Source organism: Falco punctatus, assembly GCF_963210335.1.
Source record: "Falco punctatus genome assembly, chromosome: 6".
Taxonomy (NCBI): domain Eukaryota; kingdom Metazoa; phylum Chordata; class Aves; order Falconiformes; family Falconidae; genus Falco; species Falco punctatus.
The window spans coordinates 30,953,000-30,980,083 of record NC_137585.1 but is presented as its reverse complement, the minus strand read 5'-3'; the positions used below and the strand labels follow the sequence as shown (position 1 = coordinate 30,980,083).

Below are 27,084 nucleotides of genomic sequence, written 5' to 3'. Positions count from 1 at the left end.
ACAGGAGAGTTTTTAGTATGGCTCAGTTTGCCGATACAAAGCAGTATTCAATTGACTGACATGAGCACCACACTTGGTACCAGATTTTAATTTAAAGAAGCCTGAGCACCTTTTTTAATGTCATTGGATAAAAAGTTTTCATTTGGGGCCAAAAGACAACACAACCTCGTTTTTAGACAAGTGATTTACTATGTGGGACTGTATGTGGTAGTATGAAATGATGATCATGTGCTCATTATCTCTTTCTGTTTGCCAGTTGGGCAAGTAAGAAGAAGATTCAGCCGTAGTGGTTGACTTGCTCTTTTATGAGTTAGTTTGAAATGCCCCCTGGGAGAGGGGAGAGGAAGGGAAGGAAAATGAAAGAGGAAACAAGATGGTATGGTCCAGCATTAGGCTCATACTGCCACCATAGTGGCTGTCTAAAGCTGCCGAAACGGTGTGCTCTGTATGTGTCATCAGAGTCTGGATGAGGCTTTATGCCATTTACTTTTGTGTTTTATACATGCTGATGTAGAATAATTATTATGTGTTTCAACTGACAAAACCTGTTCCTTTTTTTTTTTCAAAGGAATTGTTTATGCAGGGCTCAGAGGGAGTCAGAGGACTCAGTGTACTGATTGTAAGATCCATTAAAAAAGGCTGTCATGTTTTACATTTTTTACTGCAAACAACACTAGTTTGCTACATTAAAGGTTAGGTGAAGTAATCAAAGCTACAGTTATCAGTAGAGGTATATAATAGAAATAGTAAGATTGGTATGAATGGAAATGTGTGTGTGAGAGCACCAGAAGAAATGGCGATAGAAAGGACAAAAGGATGGCATGTGTTGGTGGTGTCTGGAAGTCATGGCATCTGCATGCTGTTTCTCCAGACATCCATATGGGGATGGGTGAGGGCAGAACATGATGACCAGACAAGGAAACTCTAGAGAGGTGTTGAGATTTGTTGAAGAGCTGGTGGTGTTCTCTGGTCACCCAGTGTAATTCTGGACAGATTGCTAGGCCACACATCTTGGTAGTTTTGAGTGTGTGTGAGGGTGAGAGTCAAAGCTACCTTTTCACTCAATACTTTCTCTTAATTTTGTTGAAAGTAACATTACCTTTCTCGTCTGTACCAACACTGAGCTTTGCTGTCAGTTGCTACATATCTGTGTTCTTAATTTTAAACTTCTCTGCATTCTGCATGTGTGTAGGTCAGTTGTAGAGCTGAAGGTAGCAGGACTGCCCTAAGCGTGCAGCCTCATTTGCAGTGAGAGGTTTAAGCCATTCTGGTGTCCCTCTGACAATACATGTCTCCAAGGGCAGCAGTAGGAGCATTGCTGTAGGTGAACTGTGATGCTCTGTGTTGGCTGTCCGTGCTGCCAGTGGGATAAAGTAGACTTTGTAGTAACACAGCTGGACTGTGAACTGTGTCAAGACTATGAGTCTCTTGATAAAACTGATCTACAGCTTTGCCTACACAGTCATCTCTCCTCTCTGGATTTCACGTATGTCTGTTCTCTCTTGATTTGTGCTTAAGTAGCTCCTGATCCAAAAGCATTTTCTTCAGCAGTGTTCAAATACCACTTGGCGTAGCCCTCTGCAGGCTAGGTCTCGGTTCTGATCGTATTACTTGATAGATGTTTAACATTTTGGTTGCATTTCTTTGTGTTTACTGTTGTGGAGTGGGTGACACTGAACTCTCTCTGTTACAAAACCGAAGTATTACCTGCCCTGTTTGTGCACAATACTAACTCGAATGCCAGAGTTCTACCAGTAATAGCATAAGGCTATGTACAAGTTGATGTACCATTGAGAACTGTAGTAAAGGATATAGTTAATGTGGGACTCTGCTACCGTAGCAGCCCTGAGGAAACTCATGTGTCATGTCCTTCTACCGGAAAGCCTGGTGTGGATGATGAACACTGAAAGTATTAGGCTTATTAATCAATCAATTATTTTTTTTTAATGCCTCGCAACACTTCTGGATAAGATAAAGAAAGGGAGGCACCGAAATAACAGTCTTATAAGGCTGTAAAGCACCATAAATAGGCTTGGAAAAAAGGGACCAGATGAAAGGTTTTCATTTGTGTTCTTTAATCTTAAGCAAAATCTCAACACTTCTGTGTCCTGGTGAGGATTCTTGGGGTTTTTTAGATAATTTAGTGCAAGATGCTTGATACTGCAAACATTCAAAACCAAAACAAAACAAAGCTTTTAATCTCTTTCACAGTTGTTAAAGAAACTGGAGAGTTAATGTCTCCTTCTTCCCCATTTGTTGTTACATTTCAATATTTTAATTACTTGTCAACAGATCCTTCAAGTAATCTGAAATTTTGGGAGACTGAACTGTTGATACAGTTTAAGAGAAGTTCTTATTTAGTTAAAGGTTGTATATGTTTTTCTTTCACTTGAATCTTCAAGGTCATGCTGCAGAATAATCTGGTTTAAACACTATCACATCATCAGTGCTGTATGAAACAAAGGCAGGGTAAGATATTACTTTGAGTTAAGAAACTGGAAGCTCTAACTGCTTCTTACAAACCCTTGAGGCATAGTTTCAATGGAGACTAATTACCTCTTTTCCCGTAAGAAAGTAAAAAGGACTTAAAATTGGAATGTGTTCTGTGTGCGTCAGCCTGTTAAAGTATTACTTGATCTGTAGGAAAAGATGCTATTTTAACTTACAGGCTAAAGTGTTCCTGTGACATCAGTATTTTAATAAGCTTCAGATATAAGTGTTAATCTATCAGACTTTCATTCAATAATTACTTGAAAATTCTAATTTGACATTTGAACTAAAGCTGATGTGGTTTTCCAGAGGCCTTAGTGTTGTCCCAGATGAAGAAGTCATTGCAATGTATGATGGTTCCCATGTCCCTTTAGAACAAATGAGTGACTTCTATGGAAAGGTAAAACCATACAAACTGCTGTTTAAAAATGGTATTTTTCTGGGGTGGGTGGGTGGGTGTTGGGGTAGGGTGTTTGCATTTTGTTCTTATTCTTACTAGCAGTTGTATTTTCTCAATACATGATTCACTTGTGGTGCTAGATGTGAAGTTTGCTCTCTAAAGTGACAAATATCTTGTCTTTCTCCTGCTTGCTTTAGTTTCTTCTTTCACTGTTCCCTTGCCCAGTCATACAGAGAGAAACAGAAAATAGAAAAATCAAGTGACTTGCTCAGTGTTGCACAGCAAGTCTGATTAAAGGCTGGGAAATGAACCGTATCTGGTGCCTTACCCTGGCCGACGTACTACTTCCCAGTGGTCTAATGGCTTAGCTGAGGTAGTAGCAAGTAAATGTATGGAGGCAACGCTTGCGTACAGGCTGGCAGAGGGGTAGAAGACTTGAAAAAAGATGAATGATAAAAGATAAATCTTTTAAGTTTAGGATTTTGTTTTGTGGGGAAAGTTGGTCTTCTTGCTGGCAGATTCCTTCCTTTTTCCCAAATGAAGAATGGTGCTGTCTTTTTAGTTAAGACCAAGTCTATTTTACCTCTTTTACTTACAGAAGTTAAGTCCGTGTTGACATGAAAGGCCTTTCTGTGTGCTGTGGAGCATTTTGTTCTTTTCGCACTTGTTCTTATTTTAAAGAGCTGAACTTGGAATTCTCAAATCTGGTCTCTGCAGCAGTTCCGAATATTGCCCTGGCATTCCCTGTGAGGTGCCTTAGTCTCTGTAGGCCTGTACTTTCTTTGATCTTGGAAAAGTCAGTGACAGGACAAGAGGCCATGGGTGCAAACTGAAACAGGAGGTTTTCTCTGAACATCAGGAAATGCTTCCTTTTACTGTGAGGGTGACCAGGCACTGGCACAGTTTGGTTGCCCAGGGAGGTGGTGGAGTCTCCATCCTTGGAGATTCAGAAGCCATCTAGACAAGGTCCTGGGCAACTGGCTTTAAGTGGCCAAGCTTGAGCGGGGGGGTTGGACAAGATGACCTCCAGAGGTCCCTTGAAACCTCAACTATTCTGTGTTTCTGTGATTGTGAGCAGCATGCTGTCTTGAGCTGGTTGCTTTACTTCTCTTCTTCTTGAAGTATTTGGTTTGTATTTGTTGTCATATAATGACATTCTCTACTTTTGTGGAAACTATAATTACAGCTTCTGCAGACTAGAAATCTTTTCCTCTGTTACTCCATTAGTAAATTCTTACAACTTTTTATTATCTGTTTTCAAGGAGCTTAATTGTTTTGCATTCCTAATCAGTATTCCACTTGTTATTTGTTCTGGGTTGTTTAAATAAAACCTTCACCCCCATCACAGTACTCAATGCCTCCTAATTACAGAATTACAGACTTCCAGTGAAGGCCTCTAAGTCCTTCTCTTGACTTACAGCTGAGTGCTGTCTATTAGGTGTTTGTGAATTAAAATACTGCTCTTAAGAGTAATGAGTCATAATTAATTCTTAAAATCCAGCATTTTTGTTGGAGTTATTTTATTGAAAGTCTGTTAGCTCAAAAAGAGTCTAAAGCAGTGTGAACAGTGATGGCAAAAGCTGAATATCTGCAACTAAGCTGAAGTGTTCATACTGAATGAATGAAAGTGTTATAATCTGAGAAATGCCTGACCTTTTTTTTTCTTTCTTATTTTCTTCCCACTCATGTAGAGCTCACAAGGAAATACAATGAAGCAATTCATGGATATATTTTCCTTACCAGAAATGACACTCCTTTCTTGTGTGAATGAATATTTTCTGAAAAACAACATAGACTATGAGCCTGTTCATCTGTACAAAGATGTCAAGGTACTAGCTTTGAAGATTTAGGTAAATCTCTACGTTTGTATGTCTTCTGTCTGGGAACTTCAGGAAGCTTCAGCCTGCTGTGTCAGCTCCAGCAAAATACCTGAACTTCAGGTTTTGTATGGAGTAATTATTGCTATATAACCATAAAAACAAGTAAAATGAAGGTAGACCTTGGAAATGTAGAATAATTAGAAAGTTGTTTTAAATCTGACGATATAGGGCTGTTGTTCTTTTTGTAGGTGTGAGGGATAGATAGGAGGAAAGTGAAGAAGCTCTTGAATGTTGATAAAGCTTCTTTTGATTGTTATTAAATATATACTTTTCTGTAAGAGGCTATAGGGAATTCCAGTTTGGAGCTTTCAGTTGTACTGCCTCTCTGTCTTTGCTAGCATATGATCATTTGCTGTCTCTTGCTTTTGGCATATCTATTTTGCCTGTTTTCTCTCTTCATCCTCCAAAACAATCTAGTAATAATGACTAGTATAATTTAACCCTCTTGACTCCTCAGGATATAATCTGCAGAGGACATAATATTGTCATGGTTATTTAAATATAGTAGAGGTCATGCCCACATTGATGGTATTCATCTTCACAGGCTTTCCATCCAAAACCTTTCCTGGCCATTGCTGACACGTATTAAACTTGTGTTGTTGTTCAGCATATGTGGTGCACCTGAACGAGTAATTTTCCCTTCTGCCTACGGTTACATAGAGTCAGAAGGCTAGTTCTTGTGTTTTCTGCTGAAGTGTTTGTAGAAAATTCTGTACTGCTCGGAAGTCCTATAGTGACATTTTTTTATTTTTTTTTAGGACATACCCCATGTAAGTACCAAAATGGTAGGACTGTTGTCCTAAACAAAGCTGGTGCAAAGCTGGCTCAAGAGAGATACCAAATGCCTTCAGAGCACCTTACAGAGTACTTTGCTTAAGCATTTAGGTTCTTTCGTTTGTTCATAATTTTCTTTTTTAAATAACCAAGGCATTTGAGAGTGATCATAATCTAAAATCTGACTTGAAGCTTTTTTTTTTTTTTCAAGAGGAAAGGAATGTGTTCTGCTTCAAAGGTCATTGGAAATCTGTGAGGACTCTGCTTCTGCAGAGGGCTTTCACCCCACTTCACCCTTTTGAGCGCCCTTTCACAGTTATGTAAACCAGCTCCTGTGCTATAGGGTTTTGTACTTCCCAAAAGTATGAAGTTAGTTTCTTGGAGGACAGGCTTGCTCTTTTTCTAGTGGTGACATGTATGTATAATGAACTTTGTGTGGCATTTCTGTAAAGTTGAAAGTGTAATTCAGAGAAAAGAATTGTTTTAAACAAAAAATTACTACTGCTGTGCAGTGAGCATGGTCTTTATGCTTGAAAAGATTTTTTAGTTTTTCAGTGCTCTGTTGCTTTCCTAACAGGATTCAATCAGGGATGTCCACATCAAAGGAATAATGTACAGAGCAATTGAAGCAGATATTGGTAAGTACTACTGAGATCATCTATCAAAGGTCTTTTCACTGATAGTATAATAATAATCTTTCTGGCTTCCTTATTTAAGATTACAAATTCTAAATTAAAAAGCATCAAAGAGTTATTTCCACTTGTCTGAGGTGCCTTTGCCAAGTATAACCTCATGTTCTGAATCCTTGGTTGAATGCGGAAAAAATTCTCATGGAAACCTCTTTTGATTAATACTGTTTTCCCCAATCCTCACAGAGAAATATATCTGCTATGCTGAACAAACTCGTGCGGTGTTAGCAAAGCTGGCTGATCATGGCAAGAAGATGTTTCTCATCACAAACAGTCCCAGCAGCTTTGTGTAAGTGAACAGTTGTTTACTTTTCAGCTATACATTTTTAAAGGATACAGCACTTCTTATTATGCTTCACTGTTCTGGCCTTTTTAGGGACAAAGGCATGAAGTTCATAGTCGGCAAGGACTGGAGGGATCTCTTTGATGTAGTCATTGTACAGGCTGAGAAGCCAAACTTCTTCAATGATAAACGAAGGTGGGTACTTAGTAAAGAATGATTCTAGCAGCTTATTCCATATAAGGCTATAGTGTGTGTTATGAAATATTTTGATTCAGATGCAGTGTAAAATGAAATTGTATTTGGTGAAATCCTGTTTAAGGTCATCAGGGAATGCAGCAACGCCCAATTCTGAAGTCCAAATATTTGCCATTTCTCACCTAAGAAAGTTTCAGTAGCTATTACAGGTCTGCTGGATTGAGTTAGGATCACAAAAGCTGTTTTTAATATCTTGGCTTGTAAGTTGAAGTGTGTTCCTTTCCTAATAAACCTGAGAATTTTTGGTGTGATGCTTTTCAGCTTCAGCCCCTTACCTGGAAATATCTTTCATTACTTCTGTGTTTTTTGATTTTTTTTTTTTTTTTTTTTTTTTATTAGTCACATATGCTATTTAAAGGGTAGAGTGGCTGATGGACAGGAATATTTGGAGTTGTTTAATTAAATACACACATTTGTCATGTATATGCACTGCTCTTATACTTGAAAAAGACCTATTTCTTTTTGTGTACTTATGATTTACAAGTGAGATAGAGGGAGGTGGGATTCCACTCCCCCCCACCCCCCATTTTTTATTTAATTTTAAAAAGAACTTTACGGTACATCTTGCCCTCAGTCCTTTTCAGTATTAAAATTTTCATCTCCTCCTAAAAAGTGAAAGAATTTCTACAGCAATGTAACAATTGTATATAATTCTATTCTAGACCGTTTCGGAAGGTGAATGAAAGGGGAGTGTTGCTCTGGGACAAAATTCACAAGCTGCAGAAAGGTCAGATTTACAAACAGGTATGCTTTCAATAAACTCTTTCTGTTCAAATTTAATACCATTTCCCAGAATCCCAAGCTTCTTTAGATACCATAAAGGCTTCTAAAAAGTAGGTATGTTCTTTTTACAAAGAGAGTTACTTTAATGACAAATGACAAAATGGTACAAATTCACTGTTGGTGTTGTATGTCTCCGGTTTACTTGCCTCTTGAACTGATACTACTGCTGAAATTGCCTGTAAAATTCATAATATATATACAACTGTGGGCAATATTCTTGACATTAAAATATTTTTAGGGGTGTACTATATGCCTTTCATGACTCTGAAGGTGCAAGTTGCATGCCGCTACAATATATGTGTCATTGTTTCCACAGGGTAACTTGTATGAATTTCTGAAGCTTACTGGCTGGAGGGGCTCAAGGGTTCTCTACTTTGGTGATCACATTTACAGTGACTTGGCAGTAAGTAGTTTACTTTCACAAAATGGGATAAGGCGAGGCTTTTTGTTAGTTTTTCTCTCTTCCTCCCCAGTTATTCAGTGTAACACACTTTCATTTGAGATTTCAGAATACAACGAAATTTGAGTTGGTAGTTCAATTATATTGCTTCTCTTGCAGCGAAGAAAACTGGTGCTGTAAAAGGCCGACCATATTTTCCACATGACTTGCAGCATTTAACTTGTTTACAAACTGCGCTCAGGAATGTGCGAGTTTGTATCCCTGATCCAGATACTGATTGTGTCAGATGTAACAGGGAGTAAACACAGATATCCAAACATACAGGATGACTAATCTGGATGATGCTTACTACCAAGTGTAATAAGAGCTGAAGGAACTTCTGTTTTGAATGCAGGAGGCAATCTTCCTGTCACTAATGGTAAACTAACTTTCTTCCCGGAGATCTTGCTATGGTTTATAGCCCCACTGTCCAGGCATTTTCTTACTAACTTACAAAAAAATGTACTGTTAACTGTTACTTTAGAGTAAGCGAGCACCACCTAACTCTTCTATAGTCAATTGCTTATGAATACCTGAATGTGGCCTTCCATTGCCAGTCTGTGGTAATGTGTTTCAGCAGCAGCAGATATTAACATTTCTGCCCCAGTCTGCTTTTAAGAAGAAAACCAAGTTTGGGTGCTTCAGAAGGCTGAGGGCCAAAGGAAGGAGGAAACAGCTCTGTTCTCTGGTGCAACGGAGGAGAGAGCAGAGGTGGCAGCTACCTCATCCTGTACTTGTCAGGAGGAGCTTGAATAGCTGAGGGTCCTGATAGGACTGTTCTGTCGGCTGAGTGTATGGGTAAATACTATGAGCCCAACGCTTGGTTTCCTCCAGATACTTCTGACGGCAGCAGAGGTCTCCTCTACAAGAGGAGTTTCCTACTATTTGTTTTAAACCTAATTAGTGTTTATTTGGAAGTGCTTATGTGTTCTTTCTCTCTCTCTTTAAAAATGTGGGATTTGAAGCTTATTCTGAAACTAAATTCTGTTGCCTGTTGGCATAGTTAAGTCCCACTGTTTAATAATTCTGCTTATACGTAAGAACAGTTAAATCGGTGCCCCATTGGAATAAACAATGGTCAGATTCTTCAGTTCTTTTAAGTAGTTATTTTTAAGACTAATACTTGCATTTTGTAATTCTTGGTAAATAGGATTTGACCCTGAAGCATGGCTGGCGTACTGGTGCAATTATTCCAGAGTTACGGTCAGAGATTAAAATCATGAACACAGAGAAGTACATTCAAACCATGACCTGGCTGCAAACCTTGACAGGATTACTGGAACACATGCAGGTTTGTTCTCTGTGTGTGTAATCAGCTCTGTATACCAGGAGGGATTCAGCCAAGTTTCTAAATGCTAGAGATTGACATTGTGAGTGCTTTCTGTGTCATTAAACTTCACAGGTTTGACTGTAGGTAAATGAATGCAATTATTTGTATGGCTAGTTAACAAGTTTTCTCAAAATCTTGTCCCCTTCCTCCACTGGGTCAGCCTGGATTGGTTCCTGCTTCCAGCTGTTTAAAATGCATGTGGATGACTTCTGTATACTGTTCTCTGAAGCATTGCTCTTGTCCTGTTAGCTGACAAGTGTTTATTAAGGAAAAGGCTCATTTATGAAGGCATCTTTAGTTAAGCTGTTATCCATACTTTACATTCCAGGTTCACCGTGATCCTGATTCACAGATGATCTTAGAAGAATGGAAGAAGGAAAGAAAGGAAATGAGGTAAGACATAGGAGATGAAGAATTTACAAGAAGTTTCATGATATCCAAGTGTTCTACGTGATGTCTTCCACAGGTTTCCTCAGAATTTCTCTTCATCCATGATTCATATTCCCTGGTAGTTACAGACCTTGTAAAATTAACTGTGCAAAGCAATATTCTACCTGTCTCTTCTGCAGCTCTTCTCCCCTCTGACCCTTTGTGCATATGAACCTCTTCTCCCTGTTCCCCTTCTCTGGAACAGCTGTTAGTTTTCTGCATGAAAGGCTAACATCATATCAAATAAGTTTTTCCTTCTCATCTCATTTCTCCTGTCCCTCTGTGTTCAGCTTTCACTGTTGCTATTGATTCCACAGCTTTACTTCTGCATGATTTAAAAATGTGTTTCTGTATCAAGGCTTAGGTCACTTAATTGGTTTTTAGATGATTTCTTCAGATTACATAAATACATTTTAGAATATGCAGAAACCAGCTTTGCAGTAGACTGGATTTAGCAGTGGATGCATCACAAAGATGGGTATAGAGGCTAAAACTCCTAAAAATCTACTATTGTGAAAGAGCAGTCACTAAATGCAGGGTGTGTGAAGCGCACAGTTGGCCAGGCCAGCAATGATACCATCAGGCTTCCCTAGAAACATGGAAGTAAATGAAATGGGAATGATACTCGGTGGTGACTAATAATAGAAGTTAATTCCAAGATGTGTGTGAGCTTTTTGTGTACATTAAGCCAAATCTTTGTGTATTTTTTTTTTTTGGGATAAGTGGATGCCATTAAGATTTAGATGAAGACGAAAGTCTTCTGCAGTGCCTAGAAAGGAAAGCTTGAGATGTCATGTTTCTGAAGTTACAAGCAGCTTATCACTGGTTTTAGTGGGAGAAATGTGGAACTCTTCTGTTCACCACTGTTATTGCTAGATCTGGGCTACATATGTGCAAGACATGCAAAAATTTATGTGGTGTATTTTAAGTGTTTTGAAGTGCAATGGTAAGGGAATAATACATGGAATGTTATAGGAACTGCATGCTTCAGGTTCTGGATGCTAGCTGGTAATGTGTGCAGGTATGTTCACTTCATTCTCTTTTGTTTTCTTTTTTTTGGGGGACAGGGAGATGAATAGGAACTTCTTCAATGCACAGTTTGGAAGCTTATTTAGAACTGATGAGAATCCAACTTATTTCCTAAGACGTCTCTCTAGATTTGCGGATATCTACATGGCATCATTGAGTTGCCTCTTGAACTATGAGCCTGATTACACGTTTTACCCAAGAAGGACTCCTTTGCAGCATGAACTTCCTGGCTGGTCAGACCAGCTGTGCACTGGTACATTCAGAATTCCTTTCCTACAAGAGACAGTTCAGATCAAATAACACTTCATGGCTTCTCTCTTGAATGGGCAAATTATATATATATATAAAAAAATAATTTTTTTTTAGAATGTACATGTATTTTATTTGTCATTTAAATCTGTTATCTTGATCTGGATATAATTCATACTTGTTCTTATAAGCATTGTACCTATTTTCTCCTCTTGTGCTCAGAGATGTGAAAACTCCTCTTACACACAGAAGAAATGATGGATTGCCAAAATAGTAGTGGGCTGAGAAGGAGGGCATATTTGAGGGGAAGGACTGGTGGTGTTCTGGGGTGGTTGTTTTTGTTTGTTCATTGGAAATTTCAGTCTGCAGCCCTGTGGTTTCCCAAGGAATACCTGTACGTTCTGTTCTGGCAGCGTTCGCCACTCCAGCTGGAAACTGTGATGGATCTTGGCACTGAAAGGCTTAAATCCAGTGTTAGTAAATCAGTGATACGCAGTTAGTAGCCAGTTTACAGTGAGACTGAGGGGGATGATGTATGCATTTTAGCTTTCCTTGCTGCCACAGCTAGAGCCTTACCTGTAACTGAACTAATCGCTGTAGTAGTGTTGTGGCTTTGCTGCATTGCAGTGATTACAGTACTAGCAGCTCAGGCTGATGGACTTTTTCTCATGTCTCTGCAGTTTCTGGTCTTGCAACATCTGCTTGGCTCTAAGTGGGCTTGAGCCCAAAACTGAAAGTGACAGTAACTCGGGCTGCTTCAGCTTCCTTTTGTTAACTTCCAGGCACATTTCTTTTTAAGTTTCAAAACACTTCAAATATCCACTCTCTAATAATAAACCCATTTCAAGAGGTCTTATATCTTGCATTTCAAAGTGGAGACATATCTGTCAGGGTTTAGATTGATCCTAAATGCTGCTTTTAAAAATTTCAAGTGTCTTACAGTGGTATGAAGCGTGGTTTTGCTGTTCCCTAGGAGAGAATGTATTTCATATAGCCTTCAGTAATGGACTTTTACAGTCAAAATAAACACGCACAATGGGCAAATGAGTGAGAAGAAAAATTAAGAAATGACATCTGAAAACCAGAGTTTCCTGATGACTTTTTTTTTAGCTCAAGCCTTGAAAGCCAAATTGGGGGTGGTAGACAGTTTGCATCCAGCAGTGCAGATTAGAAGTGTTATTGGATTACTGACATTGCATGATATAATGGTAATGCATTATATGATGATATAATGGTAATGCATGAACGCAAACTCTGGGTAGCCTATCTGTTCCAAAGATTTGAGCTGAAAAATGTCTGTTTTGCACAAGGAAAACATCTATTGATGTGTTTCCTCAAACAGGCACTTTATAGAACTGCTGTATAGTTGTTTTTAAATAAGGATGCTTTCCTTTCTCTGCATCCAAAGGAAATGTGTTTTGTTTCTTTGTTTGTTTTAACTGGTGCTTCCTACCCCAGCCATTTTAGAAGACATAATATGATTAATATTTTTCAAATTTTAGTTAAAGACTCTGTTTTTAAAAGCATATCATTCACAATTATATAGCATTTGGTATTCTTCATTTTGTGATATCAATTATATCACTTGCTTCCTACCATGATTGTCAGGTAAACAAACTTCTGGTGACTGAAGGGGTGTGTGTGGTGTTTTTTTTGTGTTTTTTTTTTTTTTTTTTTTAACCTATTATGTGCAAATACCTATATTGAATTTCATATGCAGCATCCTGCTATTTTTAAAAGCATGTTTGCAAAGTAAAGAATGTATTCTACTCTAGCCTGCATAATTTCGTAAGTAGTTTTCCTGTATGCTTGAACTCGTCTGAAGTCCTTAGAGGTGGTTGATATATTTATGTTTATGTTCTTGTGTTCCTGTTTCAAACCTCACATGCAAGACCCCTGAAGTGTGTGTGTGTATTTAAACAGGTGAATGTACTTGAAATAAGTAAGTTCATCTGACAGCCCAGCTGTTTTGCTGGAAGTAAAAGATAATGTTTTGCAGGAATTTAATTCGGCTTTATCAGGAGACATTTTGTGGGGGTATATGTGAGAAATATGTAACATAAATTGATAATGAATTGTGGGGATGGAAATATTCTTGATTTGCCTTCAGTTCTTTATCCAAGTGCTCAGCTAGAACTGAACTTGGTGTTATATGTCTGTAACACCTCTCATGCTCCAGAGATTTCAATGCACTGTTTAAAAAATAAAACAAACCCCAAACCACTGCACATTTTCCATCTTACTACCAGCAAATAATATTGTTACTTGGTTCTGCGTTACTGAATTTGATAATGTTTTGTTGGTTATAGCTCTGTGATGTTTGTTCTTTTAAAGCTGGCTAGGAGTCAGTTTGTTTACCTAATTTTCCTGTGTTAAGCAGGAACAGTTTAATTGGGTTGGATGATGTTACCCACATAATACACATTTTGCTTCAAGCTGATTTTCTCCTTGCCCTCTTTCTCTTAACTTAAAAATCAAACTTCTGTACAAAGCTATGTTACAACAGCCAGCTGAAGTAAAATCTTGTTTATATTGCATGAATTATTGAAATAAACGACATTGCATGAAAAAATTATGGGAGGGTTATGTTCCTTTAAAACAAGCCAACTATATAATATATGAATTTTAAGTGAGAATTTTTAAGTGTATTACTTATTTTTCAGTTCTAGAATGCTGCTCTTTAAAGTCTAAAAATGCCTTGCATTTTTGTAATGATTTCACCTTGGCGCTCTTTGCATTACTTATTTTAACCTTGTTATGTTACTGACTTCAAAAAGATTTTTGAGCACATTTAAAGAACAGTGTCTCTTTATATTCATTTTGGGATTGTAGTTCATTTGAACACCAAAACAAGAAGAGATTTTCATTCTGTTTTATGAAAAACATGAAGGAGAATAGTCTGTCAGTAAAAGAAGAATTTAATGAACTGCGGAACTTATTTTGTGATAAAAATATTTAACAATTATTACAGAAATAAATGCTTGGACTTTATCTTCTGGTCCCTGTGAGCCTTAATATTTTGGGTGATTGGGAAGAAAGAAGAACATGCCTGCTTACATTTACCTGTAAGATTACAGGTAAATGTGAGCAGGCATGTGTAGGGGGGCAAGGGAAGGAGTTAGGGAAATTACTTCAGTCTGTCTAGGCATACTTACACATCAGACTTCCTTGGTTGTGCTTGGTGGCTGTGTGAACAGCCCTGGATTTGCCTGCATACCTTGTGATGGGGATGCTCTTGGAGGCAGCTTAATGCTTTCCTGGACCGACACGTTCCCTCCTGCCCCCATGCCTGGTAAACACCAGAAAGCGCATCGCAGAGGAATGTTACTGCAGCCAGTGTGGTTTGTATAGTGTTCTCACAATTTGATATGATACTAAATGTTTTGAGGGAAGGAAACGACAGCAAATTAAACTAGTTTGTTTCACTTACAGCATGGTGAAAATTGCAGCTGTTAACTGCTTTGCATCTGTTGAAAGGCGATGTTAATGTGCTTGGTAAAATACAGTATGTGAACAAGCAAGTAGCTTCTGCTCCTGTCAGACCTACAAAACTGGATGTGGACATGACATGGCAAGGGTATGCTGATCATCATCCACTTTTCATAAAAATGGCTCGAGTGAAAACTGGTTACTGTTTGAACGCTCTCATATTACCTGTATTTCTGGCTAAAGCTCCTACTGTTACTATGTCCCTTTGTACAGTGAGGTGAGATGTAAGCAAAACACAGTCAAGTTTGGGGAAAGATAGAAAAGCTGGAGGAAGCAAGCAAAGCAGATGGGATGGTTGTGTTTCCTGCTGCTGAAATTCTTGCAAGAAAGTATACTCGCAAAAAATCCCCTCAGTTTAAAAATACAGTTTTAACACATGTTCTGTTTCATACTTGCCAGTTGTAGTTGTAACTGAGCCAAAAGGAAAGTGTAGAGCTGGAGTACTAGCAGGTTTAGGATATTTGCCAAGTTAGCAGTCCTGTGTGTTAGAGGCTATAAGGTCTGTGAAGAATAAAAGCAGCTGAAGAGCAGGCTAGTGAAAATCTTCTCATTTTCAGAGAGGTGTCTGCTTCTGGGTAGGTTAGTTAAGACTCCATTTTCCTTTTGGCACCCATGGTTGTATTGCTCAGATACAACCAACACTTTTGAGGCTGGTAACTCCATGGCCTCTATAGAGTGCATCTTAAACAAAGTGGTGGTCCTTCGGGTTTTAGTTTGTAGCAAGATTTTATTCCCAGAAAAGTGTAGGTGCTGTTTTTTCACAGTAAGTGTAAATAGAAATGTGTTTGGTAATTGACTAATGCCAAACGCAGGCTTTAATTCTGATCGTGAGGACCGCTCATCACCAGCTGCTGGTCATCTGAATCCTGTAAAATAGAAGAAAAAAACAGACTTGAAATTGTGTTCGGAAATTAAAATCACTTTCTGGTAAATTTGTCTATACACATGGCAGAGTTTACACCTGATATTTTTGCACCAAACAAGTCCTTACTGGATGCAAAAAGTTTTATTTTGATTTTAGGCTCCAAATGTGCGTGAGAGTCTTGCTAAATTAGACCATTGAAGCCATTTGGATACTCTGGCTTTATTCAGTCTTTCCTTCCCTTGATTCCCAGCCCCCTTCCTGTTGCGTTTCAGATTCTTTGGAGTGCTAGTGTGGCACTTGGCTGCCTTTGCAGCAAGGAGAAGACAAAATTGGAAAGCTGCTGAAGTTTGTATAGACACATCACTGGCATCCAGTAGCATTTGAAGTCCAGTTTAATTCAGCTGGCTTTGAAGGTAGACTCGAGATACAGCTGTAGACCACAGCCTCAATTTTTCTACAAGTGAAGCTACCCAGTTGCTAGCAGTGGTGAGACAGGAAAGCTAGGAACTTGAATTTTCCTGAATTAATTTTTCTTTTTTTTTTTTTCTTTCTTCCAACTAGACTTTTTCTTTTCATAAAGTCATTCCCTCTTACCATTATTTCAGTTGTGTCTCAATCTCAAATCAAAATGCACACTTACTGAGAAAAGATCATGAGTAGGTTCTGGTGGAGTCAGTGCAGAACTTTCGTATGAGAGGTTGGTGATATTTGAAGACTGTGGCTTGTCCAGTGATGTTACGTCAGTGTCATCTTTTGACTACATAAAATCACACAAACCTGCTTAAAATCCATCCTCCTCCTACGGTGCATTAGGTGGGGCACTTAACTTCACCGCCAACGGCTGCAGTGTTGTGACTAGACTGGCTTTATCCTCTAAATCAGTGTCTTTGGGGATAAGCTGTTCTGTGTGGTTGTATTATCTCAGGTTGCTTAACACTGGTATCTTTTTTTCGCCCTCTCCCTTATTATTTTTAAGCCTCAGCAAAGATGGGGAGAGAAGGTGTTGCCATGGTGTTGTGCCTGGGGTAAAAGGTACTGGGTTGTCCTGAGGATGTTCATTGCAACTACATAAAAATACAAGTGTTCCCCCTGGCTCATGACTCCTGTGTTTTGTTTCTAGAAGACTATTCCCATTACGTGCAGGGGCTCAAATAGGAAGGGATTTCTGGTTACTTCTAGGTAGGCTTTCTTTTGGATTGATTCTTGTGTATTTTGTAATTTTTTTTTTTGTCACCCCTCTGAGTAGCTTGGCTGTTGCTGGCTGGTTTCGCATCATCGTGATGCTGCATGAGGCTAGCTGAGTTAGTGAAGAGAAAGCAAGCATGAGAGTGCATCAGTATAAAAATCTGCACTTTTCAATTCTGCAGTCATTTCAATTTGCTTCTCTTTGGAATCTGGCCTTTTCCCTATCAAACTTTTCAACCTCCGGAGCAGCAAAATCATTAGCAATATAATGGAGGAGGAGGAAGAGAACAGGTGTCCTTTCAGTGGCTAATTACCTGCTTCCCTAAAGGTGAACTTTCTGGGGGAGCAAAGTCTTCTGTACTGATGCTATGTAGTTAAACAGGCTTTTGGCCAGTCCTTGGTTTTGGAAGCATCTGTGAGAGCAGGAACCCATCGGGCACCCTGGAGGGAGAGGTCTGGGGGAGCAGCAGGCAAATGTAAGCTTGTGCCCAAGAGAAGTGTGTGAGCCATCTCCACTTTTTCTGTGTCTCAGTGTGAACAGTTCGAGTGGGAAGTGATTGGGAGTGTTTCTAGCTTACTAAAATGCAAGGAGAAGCAGGAGGCTGTGAGTTTGGGAGGTGCGGTGGGCCTGGGGAAGCGCTGCCGCCATGCTTTGCATTCCTGTTTGCCACCTACCTTGAAGTGCTGGAAGCCTGTGTTTCTCTTCTTGAACCTGAGGTAAGAATATCCAATAAAAGCCACAATTCCAGTAACTAGGCAGATGCCAAAGAATATTCCTGTCCTGGCACCGGTGTGGAGAGGAGCCTGGAAGCAAGAGAGACGGTGAGCGACCTACGTGTGGTGACTGGTCACCTTGCAGCGCTGGAGCACACGCAGCGCCCCGTTGAGATATGCCCTAGTCCTCAACGGTTTCTGTGCTCCAGTTTCCTTGTACGTGTTCCCTGGAGACGGCTAAGTGTGGCCTTTTGGTAGTGACTACGTTGTGGGTACTGGACCCTGCTTCTAGTACAGTGTTTGTCTTATGTTTTTGAAATTACGGAACATGCCTACATGATCTTTTCTGGTCAGGTTTTTCGAAGCAGCAATAGAGGCTACGATGAGGCTGAAACCTCACTGGCCTGAGGGGGAGAAATGGGCACCAAATGCCTTTAAGCAGCTTCGGAAACCTGTGGTATGAACCCCAGAGGGCTCTGCAGGGGTTGCAGCTCATTCCCCACTGCTTTGTGCACCCGGGGGGTGTTGGCTATTGCCAGCCACCAGCAGCCATACCACCCTCTGAGCTCAGCTTACCAGGGTTCAAACCAAACCGCACCTGCGCTGAGGCCCATCTCATCGCTGGGGAGAGGGGCTGCCAGCCCGTGCGGAGGGTGTGCGGGGCTGGGCCCTGCCGGCCACCCAGCGCCTGCCCGCCCGCTGCAGGTCCTTTTGCCTCAGCACATGCGATGCCTTGAACCCGAAATCATTCTTCGGTCAAGCAGGTAAGTGCCAATCCAAGTAACTGTATACAATATTTTATAAATAATAAATACGCAGGCAAAGGACCGAAAGAAATTCTCATGTGATCTGGATTTAATCTAAATGGGAGAAACGCCTCCAGACTCTGGCTTTGCCTTGCCTTCTGCAGCTCGGTGGCCTGACAGATGAATGTCATATAAAGGTGACTGTCAGCTTGAGGGTGACAAATTTCTGGCATCCCAGGGCATGCAGCCACTCGGGCTGCAGCGTCCCAAAGCCCATGGTTCTTGTTGGCAGTCTGGGAGGTGAGGAGAAGTCTGGAAATGGGTAGAAGGTGCTGCTATTCTTGCTTTTTCATGTGATGGCTTAACTCTGTGGCCTCCTGCCTAGAAAACTAATTATTGCCAAAAATAATCACATTGTTGTCTTAATAGATAAGCTCACTTCACTTATTTTTTTAGAAAACAAAGTAATTTACAGGGTGCAGCTGGACAGCTAATTATTAGAAAATATTTAGTTGTCCTCTAGCATGTGAAAGCTATTTTAGAGATTATAATATCACGCTGCTGTAGACTGACAGATACTGCCTATTATTTTGAATCATTTTCAGGCAGTAATTATGCTTTTACCCAAGTGTGTCATTTCCTACTTCTGAGAATTGTAGGCTGCAAGGGATTTTTGTGAACCAAGACTGTGCAGGCGTATTACCAAGCTTCTAGGAACGAGAAGGCTGGCTTGTAAAGGAGAAAGGATTGCTCAGAACAAAATGAAGGTGAGAAATGGGGTATCAGTAGGATTAATCTCGTGGACTGAGGAGGTGGCTGGTTAGCCACTTCCAAAATTGGAGCTGGGGTGGATGGGCTGTGAACATGAGGCCCCTCCCGTGCACAGAGGGAAGGATCAGAATGAGTTACCCTGACGGAAGGGAGGTTTTTCAGATTAAGGAAGTAGTAGGTGGTCTTGCAAGGTCAGCTGGAGCCTGTGTTGGGCTGTCACAGAGTACCCTGCGTGGAACAGAGCTGGGGAGTGCTAACACCACACAGCTGAACACTTAACTTTGTTAAAGAAAATATTTTGTGCTGGCAAAAAAGGTGCTCGGTGCGCATCTCTCCCGGGGGCAGCAGGGATCGCTTCTGTGAAATATCCCGGTTGCACTGCAGGTGAACAAAATGTTTTTCCTCCCTCTCATACAATGCAGTAAGCTTTGCTGGTAGGAATTAAACAGAATTATGTTCCTGCCTCCCTGCTGCTGGGCCCTGTACCATTTTGATTGCAGCTTGAAGCAGTGCAGCTGCTAACTCGGCTTGCCCCCAAGGAAAGGATGGCATCCTTTCTTCTGCCACGCACTGTTTGCTTTGGTCTTTCTAATGGGAGAGATAATTGGATAACTGGGATCATTGCAGGAATTCACGCAGGCAAAAAATATCTATTTTCAAAACACCTTGTCCTTTTGGATAGGAATGAACAGAAAGCCAAGAGTAAAAAATTTTCCTTAGAAGCTTGAAAGATTTTATTGGAAGAACTGAAACAGAGCTTTATAAAATCTCCATTACAAAAATGAGCTCTGTTATAAAATGGAGTTTTATTTTATTTATATAAATATATGTATAAAAAAAATGTGGGAAGAACTTGTTCAGACAGAAGCATTTTGAACAAGCTGCACTGGTGTCTTGTTCTCAACTTGTAATTTTCCTTCAACATAACTTTTTAAACTGAAATTGCATATGTGTGAGAGAAACTAGAGGAATATATGAATGCCAGCAATGAGTTTGGGATGATACAAGTCATGGCCCCCTCCCACCACCCAAAACCAAACAAACAAGTCCCTATGTACTTACAGGTGCTGGTGGAGCCTTTAAAGGCTCTGAAATGACATGGATTATCCCATTGGAAGCGATTATATCCCACTGAACAATAGGAGTCCCATCCACATATCTGATCTCGCTCTACCAGGAAAAAAAGCAACAAGAGCTGAGCCTTGACCCTCCTCCCTTTGGGACTGAAATAAACCTTGAGACTATTTCTGCACCTCAGTTACTGACACAGAGAGAATTCACATGGGGGCTTACACTGCTGCCTCCCTGGACATCAGCCTGAGATGGTCCCAGATTGCTCATGGCTCTCCTGTGCATGAAGAAGCCATCATTGTTACCTGCATATTGCCTTCAGGCATTTATTTATACTTTTTTTAAATATATATTTGAAAATAAAGGCATTTGTGATGTTTGTGCCATTGCCAGGCTCTGCCCAGGAGTGCTGTTACTCCCAAGTGCCAGGCAGCCTGCAGTCTGTCTCCATCACTGCTGCTTTCTGTGCTGAGGATGCCACTTGCACTGTTTGCTGGCTTGAGAGCTGGGTCAGCACTGATGAGGAGCTGCTGCCCATGGTTTATTTGGTGGCATAGCATCTGTGAGCTGGGATGTGGTCCCATTTGGCAGCTTATCATGAATGGAGAGGGACAGAATCCATCATTGCCACCACAACACTTCTCTAAATTCTGCTGGTAATGGGAGTCCTTGACTGCTTTGGGCTGGTCCTGAGTCTTGTTTTGGGAGCATGGGTTCCGTGACAGCTATGCTACTGTAAACTCTGCTTTAAGTTGCATCCTAGTAGAATGGTTTCTCCTCTGTGAGCAGAACCAGGAGCTGCTGCCTGCTCTTGCCCCTCGTATGAGGTGGTTTGTTGCTGCTGGAGCACACAGTGAATTTCTGTGCCCAGGGAGGAAAGGGCTCAGCTGTGGTGCACCACGAAGTGGTGTGGATGTGACCCCATGTCCTCCCTTCTCCCTCACCCGTGTTCTCTGTGGGCTCTGACCTGATGTGCTGGGATATGGCTGTTGCCTCTCCTTCCCACCCTGACACGCTGCCAAGCTTTACTGCAGCCAGGGGAACCGAGGGCTTGCTAGTTGTGAAACAAGCAGGATTTTTTTAAAAAAGAATGTGTTCTAACTCAAAGATTATATCAAAGTGATCCAAAAGAGCTCCTGGCATGCTGGTGAGTGAGACAGGTAAGCCTTGTGCTGATGCACCCAATCTCTCATGAGGGTATACTTTAATAATGTGATTACTGGATTTGCAATATAGGGTGGTTTTAAAAATATACATGTAGTTTTCATGTTAAGAGTTTCACCTGAAGGGGGAAGGAGGAAAGGAGCAAAGGCAGCAAATGAGTCATTTGTGTGCTTCTTCCCGCAGCATCTATTTTCTTGTTGGTGTCTGTGAAAATCCCTGCCCCCTCCACACACACAGGTGGCATGTTGGGCACTCAACTTTCCTTGGGTCCTGCAAGCCCACAGATGCAGGTTTCTTATTTTTGCATTCAACTACACCACATCACCTGCAGCAGAGTCCCAACCTCAGTCTCAAGGTGTTGCTGTCGCAGAGGTCATGTGAAAGGCTTAGGCAGTGAGTATTTCCTTAATGAAAAATGAGAGGTTGGGTGTGTTTTCAAAGGGTACATTCCCCTAAAATGTCAAAGGATGCTTTCAATTTGCAAAAAGGATACCAATTTTTGCATTTTAAAACAACTGAAATAGTAATAAAAATTGCAAACCACTGTTCTGTCAGCTTTTGCTCTGAGAAAGGCTGTGCTAGCACCTCCTACCTCTCCCAGAAAGTTAACAAGAAATTTTACAAATTCCAGCACCTTTCTTTAATGATAATCTGCTGCTCTCATCTTTTCTCCTATTTCACTGCCATCTCCCATAATCCTGCCAGGCTGGGAGAAGGTTGAATGATGGCTGTATCCCCATCCCACCCTTCCTGCAGGCCACCTGAACAGCTTCCTTCGAGTTCTGCAGGTCAGATCTTGGCCATTTGCAAACGTGTAAATGTGAATTTTGCCAGCTGCTATCCTGCAGCCTCTGGGCAGGAAGGACCCTTCTGAAGTCAGCATTCAGCCTCTCATTGCTGCCCACTATAACCTTACCAAATTGCTCTCCAGATCAGTGTGTCACCCAGTTACAGGGTATAGCATAAGGTAGGGAAAAGCAGAGATGAGAGGTTTGTTAAAAAGGTACCTGTTCAGAGGTGGGGGCCTGATGTTCCTGGCCCTTGGTGTTTGTAATGAGGAGTTTTTCCCCTAGACGAGTTAGAAGAGTGGTTCCATTGGTCAAGTCCTCATAAAACATTATGCTGGCATTAGATAAATGATACTCGATGTCTCGCCCAGAAAGTGTCTACAAATGAGAGCAAAATGCATGGAATGTTAGGTGATCTTATTAATCCTCTGGCTTTATCAGTAGCATAAGTGCCTGTAAACTTCTTCCCCCTTTGCTATTAATGCTGCAGCAAGTGCAATATGGGGTAGAGGCTACCCCATAGAGGTGGATGCAGACAGTGGGATCTTCTGTCCCTGCTGGCCTCTGATGGCTGCCCACAGCAGGCAGTACTTTCTTTCTGGTGGGGCAAAGGACTTTACATTTTTGTATGATGACCTGAAGTGATGAGCCTCAGAGATTCTCCAAACAGCTTGATGATGCAAGCCAGGGCATAAACCCATGCAAATTGTTGGAGACAATGTTTGATTGAAGGAAAGAAAAAAGGGATGAGCATAGAAGCGAAGCTAGGAACAGATGCCTTTAATGTATTTGTGGGAAATACCAAAGCTGTGCACAGCTTTCTTCAAATAACTGTGCTTGATGTTAATAAGCCAGAACAGACTTCATCTCAGGCAGACTCCTTTGTAACTGCATAACTAAAATCCCTGATGGAAAACTCTGTAGTGCTTTGTACACTCAATAACCTTGCACTCGCAGCTGTGGAAGTGAGATGGAAGCGATGAACTTGCCTCTTTCAGAAGAACAGTTTAAACTATGCGGGGTTACACAGAAGTCATGTAATACTAAGATTATTTTTTTTTAAACCTAAATTTCACAAGGATACAGAAACCCATAATGTCTGTTTAAAAGGTGTTATTAAAATGACGAAAGGAAAAAGAAAAAAAAAGCCGGACCTCATTTTCCCTTAACCCGCTATCATTTGGAGCAAAGAGAGTGGCATGCACTGACAGGTCCATGAGGTACCGCAGGAAATCTCTCCCCTTCCTAGAGCTGTTGGAGTAAGCCATGATGTCCTAGGCAGAAACAAAATCCAGCTTTTAATAAAGAACAGTTGTGTGCTCCTGTATGGGGAGCTGAAAAGTTGACACTATATAAATAATGACAAAGCAGCTTTCTGTTATTAGCCATGAAGCAGCTCTGGAGTGACATTACAAAAGAAGTTCATATTCAAAACCCAGTTTTAGCTGCTGATTTGATGAGCATATCTTAAATTGACTTTCAGGAGGTGGGCCCTTGTTGTCTGTGAGGCTGCTTATACATATAATGCCTTTCTGAGTCGTGGCAAGAAAAGGATTGTTTTAATGTTTTGCCTTTCCCCAGCAGCAATTCTATAAAGTTACAAAGCACCGCATTCTTGTGATGCTTAAAAAGCTGGGAGCAGTTGTGCACAGAATCTCCTTTAAGCTAAACCTGCAGCAGCATTTTATTTCCAAATAAATTTTAGAAATCTGCAACCTCTTTGGAGCCAATAATTAAAAGCGCCAACAACAACAAAAAAACCTACGTTCTGATTTTGACGGTGCACATTTAGATCACTCCACCTCGCTTTGCTAGTGTGTTGTTGTTACCTGTACTTGCTGTGCTAATAAAGCAAACACTGAGATACACCCCAGCGGCAGAACTTGCTTCGCTCTGCTCACTCGCCCCAGCATCGTGCCAGCCGTGGGCCGTACCGACAAGAAGTTTGTCAGCGTTGGGAAGGACATCAGCACTTGCAGCAAGTTCCCACTGCAGGAGAAGCCGTCCCCCACGTAGCCTGGCTTGCAGGTGCAGTTCACCTCTGGAAGGTACAAACAGACAGTTTCATGGACAGATGCCCTTTTTGAGAAGGCTTTAGGCTGCTGAAAAACAACTTGTGGGCAACAGGTTATTATTTTTTTAAAGTTAAGAGGGACAGAGTCTCTTGCAGGTTTTACCTAGGAGCCTGTGGCTGACCAAAGGAACCAGTATCAGGGATGCTGCTCCCCTTTGCGTAGAGGGATGCAGCAAAGGACCCTCTTACCTTTCTCCCTGTAGCAGAAGACATCCCAGGTTTCACTCAGGTTGACTCTTCTCCCGTAGTCCACAATGCCGACATACCCGGAGCCGCAGTTTGGGGAGGAGAAGGCAGTCGGGTAGCCCACTCTCTCACCGTCTAGCCAGCCGGCAGCACACAGGTGGTACCTCGCCTGCAGCCGGCACAGCCGTAAGGGGAAAAACACAGGGTGAAGAGCTGCGTGGTGGGGCTGATGTGCTGCAGATGAAATGAGCAACCCCCCTGGGTGCTCAGGCAGCACCCAACCTGCCAGCACGCTTGCTGAGGGGGCTCTGTCCGTCTGTCAGTCCTGCAGCCTGCCCTGGGTGGAGCTCTGCGCCAAGGGGATGGGGAGGCAGGGGCTGCTCTGAAAGTCAGCGGCTCCTCGTATGGACCGAAGGAGCCTTTCCTAGGAAAAGCTTCCCTGACCCCAAACCAGGCAGGATCGGAGGTGAGCGTGAAAGCCAAAAGGGATGTACAATATCATTGTGTGCCAGCTCACCTTTTGTCAGTGTGGGAAGGGCTGACAAAGCAGCTCAACACAGAAAATAAGTCCCCAGGCTTGCTGGAGGCAGCCCCACTGCTTGACTTTGCTGTCTGGAGGAAAAGGACCTGGGGGTGCCAGCCAACAGCCGGCTGAACGTGAGCCAGCAGTGTGCCCAGGTGGTCAAAAAGGCCAACAGCGTCCTGGCTTGTATCAGAACTAGTGTGGCCAGGACTAGGGAAGTGATTGTCCCCCTGTACTTGGCTCTGGTGAGGCTGCACCTTGAATACCGTGTCCAGTTTTGGGCCCCTCACTACAGGACAAACACTGAGGTGCTGGAGCATGTCCAGAGAAGAGCAAGGGAGCTGGTGAAGGATCTAGAACACTAGTGTTATGAGGAGCAGCTGTGGGAACTGGGGTTGTTTAGCCTGGAGAAAAGGATGTTCAGGGGAGACCTTATTGCTTTCTACAACTGCCTGAAGGGAGGTTGTAGACAAGGTGGGGGTAGGTGTCTTCTCCCAGGTAACAAGCAATAAGACAAGAGGAAGTGGCTTCAGGTTGCACCAGGGCAGGTTTAGGATATTAGGAAAATTTTTTTCACCGAAATGGTTATCAAGCATTGGAACAGGCTGCCCAGGCACATGGTGGAGTCACCATCCCTGGAAGCATTCAAAAAACTTGTAGAAGTGGTGCTTAGAAGCATGGTTTAGTGGTGGACTTAGCAGTCTTGGGTTAACGGTTGGACTTGATCTTTAAGATCTTTTCTAACCTAAATGATTCTACAATTCTATGATTCGGGTGAAATATTTAGACTACAAAGCACAGGGGACATGCAGCTCTGGCTGCAATCTGTATCTCCTTGGGCAGCAGAAGGAGCCTTATGTGCTGGCTGTAGCCCATCCTCACATTTTGCTAAAGGTGCCTCTAAATGGTGGGCATCTTTCTTCCTTTCACAGATGGAAGGAGCCAGAGAGTCACAGTCAGTCTGACCAACTCTTCTAAAACAAGTTTTACAAACCCAAGGAGCGATGCTCATCCCACTGGCACCAGCCATACACTGTCTATAACACCCTCAAGGAAAAGAATATGGAAATGGGTATTCTAACTTAACAACATTTAGGGAAAAGATTCCTGGAACCTTACACTAATATATATATATATAAAATTCAGAAGTTTACATTTCTTTAAGAAGTGCTAATAACTAAAACCCCCATTGAAACACTCTAAGTCTGACTCTACCATCTCATGCTACTATTACTGGAAACAAGAACCCGGCCACTGTTTTCAGTGCTGTATGAGCAGGCATGAAACTAATACAGTCTGAAAACTGTTCCCAGCCAAATATACCCTGTGTCACGGGGGAGGAAAGGAAGGAAAAGGAACATTATTAGCACAGAGCAGCCCCCTTGCTCCTCCCTCCCCATTTATGCCACGGCTAGGCCAGCTCTGGGGATCTCCTCCCACCGTGAAGCTGCCTCACCTTCTGCGCATACAGCAGCTGGTTATACGTAGCGATGGTGGCTGACTCGTTGGCACAGGCCTCCTTTGCCTTCTCATAACTCATTTTGTACTGTCCTTGTGGGGACCGTAAGTGGAAAACCCCAACCGTGGTATCTGCAAAGAGAGAGAAGAAACAGCTCTTCTTGATGCCTGGATGCAGAGTCAACTGTGCCGTACAAAAACTCATGAATTTTATGAAAGATAGTTAGGACAGATTGATCCCTTAGGGGTAACATTCCCACCTGGAATGCCCTCATCTGTTGCTTCACAAGTCTGGTGTTGCAAAGTATGTAAGCACACGGTCTAACTTTAATCTTCTTGTTTCCTTGTTTCGAGGGGACATAGGTAGAAGATTGAGTGATCTTACAGACACAGGGATCCTGGCCACTGGCTTCAGCGCAGCAGCACAGGGATGAGGATGTCCCTGTCCCATGGCGTGCATGGGTGTGCCATCCTCACCTTGGAAGTGGAGATCGGCGCAGTCAGCGTCGGGGTGGCACTGCCCGTTGTCTTGCAAGCAGCGGTCGAGAGGGAGCTGCATCACTGAGCAGTTCAGCCCATCACCAATGTAGTTATTTTTACATTCGCACTTGCGTTTGTCCTGGTCAGAAAGAGAATAAAAAAGGCCAGGCTGAGTACTTAGCCGACATAAAAGTGGTATTTTGAGCAACGTTCTGAACTATTGGAAAAATTTTGCTTGATATAGCCAGGAACGCACAAACAGGAAAGTTGCTACTGACAACTGTGATTCAACAGACCACAAACTGGCACTGACATTTATTCCTCTAAGCAAAACATTTATACATGCACTTGGGTGCTTTGCTGAATTAATACCAAAGCATAATTCCATCCACAAAGCTAATAACATGCACTGGAGAATTATATGACACTTAATTAACAAAAGTGGATGGCAAACCTATCAAAATTATATTTAAATGACTGAGCATGGAAGCATGAAAAGAATTTAACAGCCCACTGATAGTAATAAAATGAGAACTGTAA

The 27,084-nt window shown here is 41.7% G+C and overlaps 2 protein-coding genes across 5 annotated transcripts in view; one reads left to right on the top strand and one right to left on the bottom strand.

The window, feature by feature from the left end:
* NT5DC3 (5'-nucleotidase domain containing 3) overlaps positions 1-14,021 on the top strand; it is a 45,336-nt gene extending 31,315 nt beyond the window's left edge. For both annotated transcript variants that reach the window (XM_080394008.1, XM_080394007.1), the window contains exons 5-14: positions 2,800-2,890; positions 4,582-4,719; positions 6,122-6,182; positions 6,420-6,522; positions 6,610-6,711; positions 7,434-7,515; positions 7,871-7,957; positions 9,144-9,284; positions 9,652-9,716; positions 10,820-14,021. In XM_080394008.1, the coding sequence (XP_080250134.1) occupies positions 2,800-2,890; positions 4,582-4,719; positions 6,122-6,182; positions 6,420-6,522; positions 6,610-6,711; positions 7,434-7,515; positions 7,871-7,957; positions 9,144-9,284; positions 9,652-9,716; positions 10,820-11,081 (1,132 nt within the window). In that variant the 3' untranslated portion in view covers positions 11,082-14,021. The remainder of the gene's footprint in view (positions 1-2,799; positions 2,891-4,581; positions 4,720-6,121; positions 6,183-6,419; positions 6,523-6,609; positions 6,712-7,433; positions 7,516-7,870; positions 7,958-9,143; positions 9,285-9,651; positions 9,717-10,819) is intronic.
* A 1,205-nt stretch (positions 14,022-15,226) lies between these two features.
* Positions 15,227-27,084, bottom strand: part of STAB2 (stabilin 2) — an 88,601-nt gene continuing 76,743 nt past the window's right edge. For 2 of the 3 annotated variants that reach the window (XM_080394001.1, XM_080394000.1), the window contains 9 exons: positions 26,542-26,683; positions 26,063-26,196; positions 24,087-24,252; positions 23,758-23,864; positions 22,978-23,097; positions 22,043-22,201; positions 19,863-19,970; positions 17,245-17,373; positions 15,396-16,141 (listed from right to left, as the gene is read on the bottom strand). In XM_080394001.1, coding sequence (XP_080250127.1) covers positions 15,986-16,141; positions 17,245-17,373; positions 19,863-19,970; positions 22,043-22,201; positions 22,978-23,097; positions 23,758-23,864; positions 24,087-24,252; positions 26,063-26,196; positions 26,542-26,683 — 1,221 coding nt within the window. In that variant the 3' untranslated portion in view covers positions 15,396-15,985. The other variant, XM_080394002.1, reaches the window with a different exon arrangement.